The sequence below is a fragment of the Nelumbo nucifera genome, chromosome 3 (genome assembly GCF_055504915.1).
Source record: "Nelumbo nucifera cultivar China Antique chromosome 3, China Antique-T2T, whole genome shotgun sequence".
Taxonomy (NCBI): Eukaryota; Viridiplantae; Streptophyta; class Magnoliopsida; order Proteales; family Nelumbonaceae; genus Nelumbo; species Nelumbo nucifera.
The window spans coordinates 72,702,672-72,711,463 of NC_142651.1; the positions used below are offsets into that span (position 1 = coordinate 72,702,672).

General features: G+C 36.8%; 1 protein-coding gene across 7 annotated transcripts in view; it reads right to left on the minus strand.

Annotated features, from left to right (window-relative positions):
- LOC104590507 (kxDL motif protein) overlaps window positions 1-8,085 on the minus strand; it is a 28,084-nt gene extending 19,999 nt beyond the window's left edge. For all 7 annotated transcript variants that reach the window (XR_016084367.1, XR_016084368.1, XR_016084366.1 and 4 more), the window contains exons 1-2: window positions 7,859-8,085; window positions 6,354-6,506 (exon numbers count right to left, since the gene is read on the minus strand). Coding sequence is in view for 4 of the 7 variants with exons in the window: in XM_010249200.3 (XP_010247502.1) it covers window positions 6,354-6,506; window positions 7,859-8,070 (365 nt within the window). In the remaining 3 variants the exon portion in view is untranslated. The remainder of the gene's footprint in view (window positions 1-6,353; window positions 6,507-7,858) is intronic.
- Window positions 8,086-8,792: the final 707 nt, after the last annotated feature.

Genomic DNA, 8,792 nt, shown 5'->3' on the forward strand with positions numbered 1-8,792 from the left:
AGTGAATGGGGAATGACCATCAAGGATAGACATGGGCATCCGATTAATCAAGAAGCAAGAAGTAAGCACCGCATCACTCCAAAAGGGTTTGGGAACATTCATGTGATGCATGAGAGGTCGAGCTGTTTCCAAAAGATGACGATTCTTTCTCTTAGCCACCCAATTTTGTTGTGGGGTGTAGGTACATGAAGTCTGATGTATAATGCCATGTTGGTCCAAGTATTCTTGAAATGATGAAGAGAAATATTCATGGCCATTATTGGAATGAAAAATTTTAATATGAACACCAAATTGGTTGCGAATCTCAGCATAAAATTTTTGGAAAATGGTAAACAATTCACTCCTTTCTTTCATTAGATAGAGCCACGTCATCCTTGAATAATCATCAACAAAAATGACAAAATATTTATATCCATTGTATGACATCACTTTATAAGGACCCCAAACATCTGAATGAACCAATGAAAAAGGACTTGACATATGGTTATCAACCCTAGGACTAAAGGGAACATGATGATGTTTCCCAAACTGACACGACTCACAAACCAAAACAGAAAGTTGACTCAACGAAAGAACCAAAGACTTCAAAACTTTCAGCGAAGCATGACCAAATCGGCAGTGCCACTAGAGAGGAGAGAGAGATGACTGGAGAACAGTTGATGTTCTTCCACCACCGTCAAAATAATACAATCCACCAGTTTCATGCCCTCCACCAATCTTTATCCCCGTCTTGAGATCTTGAGAAACACACGAAAAGGGTAAAAAGTAATAGAGCATTTGAGTGTCATGGTCAACTTACTAACAGACACAAGGTTAAATGGAAATTTAGGGACATACAAAACTGAGGATAAAGGTAAGGCGGTCATGGTAACATTGCCAACACCACAAACGGAGGATGTGGAGCCATTAGCAAGGGTAACAGATTGTGATGTTGAGCAAGGAGAGATGGAAGAAAACACACATGGAGTTCCAATCATGTGATTGGAGGCTACAGAGTCAATAATCCAGGGATTGGGTGTGGATGCCAGACAAGCCATACCTGAGTGTACGAGAGTGGTAATGTTCTGCTGAGATGTGGCCTGGACAAACATCTCATACTCATCACAGGGGGCACTCATCATCTCCTTCCCAGGAACATCTATGGATGTAGGAAGCATCTGATCAGTTAAACAACTCTCCTGTCTGAAGCTGTTGTCACTAGTCATGGCATGATTAGCCCAAGTTGAGGGTGGACCATGCAAGTCATAGCAACAATTAATGGTATGTCCATCCATACCACAGTGAGTACACCTCGGACCCGAACTATATCCTCTGCCACGGGCTCCCCCTGAATCTCTACCTCCAGTACAACCACCACCACGGTTATATGTAGGTCCACCACCACCATTCCGGCCATATACCGATCCACTGCTACCACTACGGCCTTACTGAGCTCCACCTCTAACACCATGGCCCCTCAATACTACAAAGGCTAATCTGTCGAAAACACTAGAGTTCTTAGTAGATCCAATGGAAATCCTCCGAAGTCAAGTAAACACCTCTTCTAAGGAAGGGAGAGCTGACCCTCCTAGTATCTGAGCCCGCATTGGTTCATACTCAGATTTCAGCCCCACCAAAAACCGAGTCACATAAAGCCATACAAGCATAGTACTCCTCAAGACTCTGATTGCCCTGTTGCAGATGAAAGTATTCCTGATATAGCTTATATACTCTGTTGAATTGTCTTGGCCAAAATACAACTTCTTAGCATGGTCCCACACATCTTTGTAAGTGTCAAGAAACATGAAATTTACACTAATCTTGGGTTCCATACCGTTCCATAACCATGTGATAGTCTGTACATCTTCTTGCTCCCAGTCATCAAACTCATGAGAATCAGTGAAAGGTTTTTCTTCCCTTATGTGTTTCACCTTCTTCTTTGCCTTAAGAAAAACTTCTACAGATTTAGCCCAAGGTACATAATTTTCTCTATTCAGTTTAATGGAGATCATTTGAACATTCAGGTAGTCAGTAGGGACCATCACATTAGACTTGTTATTTCTACTATCTCCCATTGCTGAATTCGGCACACTGCACACCAGACCACACCACACATTGATCACATTGGTTTAGCACTTGTTTTTGCTGAAAATTGCACTCTTTACACCACAAACCCTAACCCACGACTACCTGAAATCTCACCACACTGTACGAGGACCACTCTCCCTTCGAATCACACTGAAAATAGCATAAACCTTAGCACACTACAGTCTGAAATCCCACCATACGATCTGAAACATACTTATTACTTGATTCACAACAAAAAAAATGCATAGAAATCTCTTACCTAATCACCCGAAAATCAAACCACACAAGACACCCACTGCACCACACGAATCATCCCTCTTCTCTTCATCGATTAGGGGAGGGCTTCTTAGAAACCACAGCAACCAACCACAAACAGCAAAACTGGAGGCATAGAAACCTCTAAGGGAAGAGGGCGATCACTCCTTTTCAGCCCTTTCCCTTATATCCAACTGATGTCAAAGAAACCAAGAGAAAACCCTAAACTGGGTGCACAGAAAACAGAAATCTGGGCAGATCCAAGTTGCTTAGTTGAGCTCTGATACCATATTATAATTCGGCCTACCCTTGAGTCCAATTAGTCCGGTAACAGTCGAGAAGAGAGAAGAAGAAAGAAGAGAGAAAGAGAGAAAGGAGAAGAAAAGAAGAGAAGAAAGGGAGAGAAAGTTCTGGTTCGAATGAGAGAAAAGATTCACTCTCCCATTTGGCCAAATGTGTTTTATTTTACTAACATAATGGAAAAGACACATGTGCCCCTACTTAAGTGAGGGACATAGTTCTAGCATAATCTTACACATCAGAGAAGAAAAGAAGAGAAGAAAGGGAGAGAAAGTTCTGGTTCGAATGAGAGAAAAGATTCACTCTCCCATTTGGCCAAATGTGTTTTATTTTACTAACATAATGGAAAAGACACATGTGCCCCTACTTAAGTGAGGGACATAGTTCTAGCATAATCTTACACATCAGCAAACTCAACATAAGCGTAAAGACAGAAATACCCCTACATACTTGACACTAACAGATACATTTAAAAAAGGTCCACACCTAGGTGCACCAAATGTGTGCCTTTCGAAAGAGGTTGTGCAGCAGTTCAAGCAAGGAACATGCCTTGCACCTAGGGATGCTTGAAACGCTGCCATATTCAACTAGCTCAAAATCTGATTCAAGCACTAACAAAGATCCAAGAGAAATTGTGATGTGGAACATGTATAAAAAAGAAATAGGTGAATTCTTTATAACATAGAAATCTTTTTTTTTTTTTTTGAGTTGTTTCTATGTGCTAATGAGCTTATTTTCTTCTGTAATACATCATAGAAACAATTCAAATACTATAGACGTATCCTAAGAGTTTCTAAAGCAGTATCAATCCTTAAATCTAATAGTCTGGTTAATCAAAGTGGAATTTACATAGATAAATGGAAAATAATTTTTAAGGCAACTATTATGATAGAGTGCATAGTGAGCTCCTACTCCTATGGAGTAGGGAAACACTTAGTGTTCTATAAAGCAATAACTTAGAGGTGGTACAATTTACAAATCAAAATGAAGTAATATCAGTCTTAGTTGGAATACTCTTTTCTAACCTACAAACGTTTTCTTCCATTTTACATTCAAAAGAGGTGGACAACCGGTGACATTTTGGAGGCTGAAACAGAAACATCCTTGGAAATGAACAAAGGATACTAATTTACTAAGAATCAAATAATTGGCTGGAATAAGATATGCAGATTTAAAAAGGTGAATGATTTAGGAGTGCAACCTTCAAGTTCAATAAATAAAAGCCTTCTGGGTAATTTTCTGATGGAGAGCTATTTTAACCAAATATAGAATTATAATAGGATTGATAATGGGACTGACAACACTAATGGAGATGAGTGTGTGGGAAGGCATCTAATAGTTATTTGAAGAATTCTACAGAGCATTCTGTTTTAATGTTGTAATGGAAGAAAGTGCATTCTTTGGGAGGATAACTAGTTTACAATGCTTCCTCAGGATTTCACTAAGCTATATACTTGGCATATGAAAAGAAGTTAATGACAGATGGTTATTTTAAAGAAAACAGAAGATAAGTTCTTTGATCCACTATACTTTGGAAAAACTTGAACAATTAGGAAGTAGATAGCTTAGTTGGAAGATAGGAAATGAATGAAGTTTTAAAAGATGAGTATATCTGAAACTGGAACTGGAACAAGAACAGACTTTCTTTTCTGGTGAGAACTTTTCTTTAGAAATGTTAGAAGTTCTTTCCTGGGGATGTTGGAACAAGAATACTCCTGATGGAGAATGTTGAGCTGCTATTTCTTTTCTTTTATGCACTGTTTTATGTTCTTTTTATTTGCTATATTGGTCTCTTATAGAGGCTGTTATTTGCTTTTATTTCATGTTGGTAAGGGGAGTGTTGAGATTCTCTTCTTTTCTTCATTATGCCCTTCTCTATTTCTGTTTTCTTTTGTTTTATTGAATCATAAATGCAAATTAATGTCAATTTCACTTATAAGTGATTATGATGATAAGGATGAGGAGAGCAATATAGCAAATAAAAAGAACATAAATACCATATACAAAGAAGCAAAAGGCATACCACCAAAGAGCATTTACATGGTTATTCAACCTATACATTAAAGGTCAAATTACAATGTATTTTGTACAATCTTCAGAGTTTTCTACATTTAAACCCAAAAAGTACCCTGAGAATAGAAGCCTAAACAGCAGCATTCTCTCTGGCTTCCCTTTGAGTTGATCAACCTCTTAAGTCTTCTTAAAAATTCTTTTTCCCTTTCAGTCTGCATTAACTGGAAAATGGCAAAAAGAACCAAAGCTCCAAAGCACAAAACATCTTTGGCAAAATCCTCTTGGTAGTTAAGACTGAACTAGAGAAAGAATAACCTTGGGGTCCTCTGTTCAAAAAGGGTTATAAAATGGGATGAAATAATTGTTGAGAATAGGCGATGTAAGAGAAGGTGGGGGTGGGTCAGCAATGCCTTGAGATCAGTAGTATCATTCCAAAACAATCTGCTCACATGAAATATGAACCATGGTGGCAATGTCAGAGACCAAATCCAATGCCAAGGTAAGGGATTTTCCTCATTAGAGAAGGATAAAAACCAAGACTTCTCCAAGAAAGCAGCCAATGTAAAACAGAACGACTTAAGTTTTTATCCCATTTGAGGGAACATATAGTTCCTTATACTTCTGTGGAAGTTAAATTCACATACTAATTCAGACCAAGAAGTCAAACTATCTAATCCCACCATTTAGATCTCCCCTTTAGAAGTTCATGTGATCAAATGATACTTCTCATAAACGACCTTTTCCCATGCGGTATATATCTTAATTGTCCACAAGAGGACCATAGTTGAACGCCTAACATCACTTTGGGTAGTGAATGCATTCGATTTTTCTCAAAAAAAAAAAAAAAATGAATGCATAACATCACTTTGGATTTCTTGGGTGGAAGAACAATCTGATAAGCATGCAAATCATGTGCATTGTCAAGGCAACTTATAAAAACTTTTCTAGCTTGCAAATAACAAAAACAATAATCTAAATATAAAACATACCATAATGGCTAAGATAAAAGAGTAACAATAAATCAACTACTATCCAAATACCACAACAGTCAAATTCACCCATTGCTCCATACATACAAAATTACAAACCACTTAAGCATGAAAAATCTAGCAGGAAATTACTTAAACCTCCCCGTGTTTTCTAACAAATATTTAAACCTTCACTGTACTTTGACATCCACAGAAACCTCCCTTCACATTTCAAATAAATATGCAAGTGCACCCTTCCATCAATTGTCCTGACAGAAAATGCTGATGTAATGATTTAATGTTTTTAAAATCTCATCTTTGCCCATGAGAAACTTTATTGGGATGAAGATTTACCACATTATCCTCATAAAGGTGATTCACTTTATTTAAGTAGGTTACATTTTGTACTTAAGTGAACAACAAAGGCTAAATTGCGGTTGAGCTTAAACCTTCCTTATTAGTAGAAACACCATATTCAGGCAACCTGAAGAGCGAACAAAAGTGTTCACTGTGCACATTCATGACAAGGGCATAGTTGTAATTTTAACATCTCCGCTAAAGGATAGTTAAAGGAAGGGGTGCATTTGCATATTTATGTGAAATGTTTAGGGAGGTTTTTGCAAAGGGTCCAAGTACGGGGGAGGTTTAAGTATTTGTCAGAAAACACAGGAAGTTTAAGTAATTTTCCCAAATCGGGTTGTAGGATATCATATTGAAAGCAAGAAACCAGGAGAAGTGGTGTTCTGGTACCTTAGTTTCTGAAAAATATAATCAAGGTCTGATTTCATGGACCTTAAAAGACGTGTATTCTTTGATAAATCACCAGAAATCTCTGCAAAACACTGCTCTGAGTATTCATTAAAATGTGATAAGACTGCATTGCTGTCCTGTAACCTTCCCAATCTGCAATTGGTGCATGAAGTGGAAAAGTTTCATAGTCAATACAAGGACTGATAAAAATTCCATCAATTAGATCATAGGAAGCAAATTTGATGGTAACTTGAACGAACCAAGGTGCTACAAAAGAGTAAGAATTTGGTTTTGGAAAATAATTTCTTGTGTGCTAGTATACTTTGAACAATACCAATGGGATGCCAAAATGATAAATCAAAGTCCCAATCTTTTAACTGTCAGGGGTTTTAGCAAGAATCTATAAAGAACTTCCTGCAAAGATTTTCAACATCAATGCAAGAAGGAAATCAACAGAAAAAAAAAAAAAAATCCATATAGTTCTCTTGTAGCTTCTTGTCATTGACACTTTGGTTTAAATTTACTAAATTACAACCCTTTAACCTGACTTCTTTTGCAAAATAAAAAGAGAAATATATGAAGTAACAACAAATGAGCATCAAACCATTAGGCCCCCTTTGATTTGGCAGGCCAAAAATGAGAACCAAATTCAACCCTCCACAAATCAGGAGTGGAATAAAATTACACAACCCCCACCCCCCCTAACACATACCCCAATCAAAGGGGAAAAAAATTAGTTGCCAAAACCCCACCCCCTTCTCAATTAATTTTTGCCAAAACAAAGGAAAAGATCCCTAGAGTTCCACCACTCCGCATGGAAAATTCCCATACTACCTTTCGTTTTCTGTCACAATCCAAAAACAGCCTCACTCCACATCAAACTATTGCTTCCTTGAAATAAGCACCATATTTAACTATGTAATTATGATTTTCTTCTTAAACTCAATTATTAAATAGACTTAAACTCTGTATGTCAGCAAAACAGACAAAAAAAAAAAAAAAACAAACAGAAAGGGAAAGAAAAGTTTCCATTACAATGCAAAACAACCAAGATCCACGTTTGGGCTCAGATACAGAATCCAAACACGAAAATCCAAATCCTAAATATGAGAATTTTACTTCCTTTACCTTTTCTACCTTCAAAACACAAATCCAATTTTCAGCAATTTCTATCAAGTTAAATTTGCATCCATCCACCAGTTAATTAAATGGATCGAACAAACTAATCATTAACTAACCTTCTTACCGTTTCCTCTAATGAGATTCTAACTATATTTCCGGAAAACCATAAAATGCCAGATTATTAATTACGAAAAAAATGCCAGATCAAAACCACAATCAAAGTCGGTAAAAAGATTTCTGAACACTTAAACAATGAAAAAAAATCCAAATAATGCCAATTCTAGAACTCAATTTACAAATGGAAAAGATCTTAGCACCAAAATCATAGCTTAAAAATCCGAATATCAGCAGTAACTAGAGAGAGAGAGAGAGAGAGAGAGTACATGAGGTGCTGTAATTGCTTGAGCTTGTCGAGATCATCGGTGTTAATCAGGGTTTTGAACTGCTGAGAAACCTCTTCAGAAGCAGCTATGATGCATTCCCTTTCCGACTGCTCCATCACCGAAGCGATCACAGACTGGCTGACGAGACGGTTCTTGACACAGCCAAGCACGGTTTGTTCTGTTATATACATATCCACCCTCCCCTTATCCATTCCCAGCTCTCTCTCCTTTTTCTTAGGCCTTGCAGTGCAATTTTATTTGGATTAGGACATTTTAATTTTGTTTGCAGTGCAATTTTATTTGTACTAGGACAATTTAATTTTGCTTGCAGTGCAATTTTATTTGTACTAGGACAATTTAATTTTGTTTTGGATTTTATTTTAGGGTAAAATACCAAAACCTCTATTGAAGTTTCTCACAACTATAAAAACCTTTCTTTTAGTTTTGCTTTAGCAAAATACCTCCCTTAAATTTTTAAAGAATTCAACAAAAACTTCCCTTACATCATTGGCCGAAACGGAAAACGTTAGACCAATAAATCAAATATTTTTAAGAGAAAATTCCTTATCAGTACCATGTACTTTGGCTCGAGTGACATTTTGGTCTCCGAACTTTAAAATATGACAATTTAGTACATGTCGTTAACCAGTTCCTTAATTAGCCATTAAGTGACATTTGAAAAGTAAAAATGCCCTAAGAATACCATCTAATCATCTTTATCAACCATTCAAACATTGACAATAAAATGAATAGTCCCAAATTCTAGATTCTTCTAAATAGTCACCAACTTTTTTGAATAGAAGAGGCTAGGATTTGGGACTATAGTTTTTTGTCAATATTTGGATGGTTGATAAAGAGAATTATACGGCATTCGAAGGGCATTTTTGACTTTTCAAATGCCACTTAACAGTTTATTAACGGACTGGTTAACGAT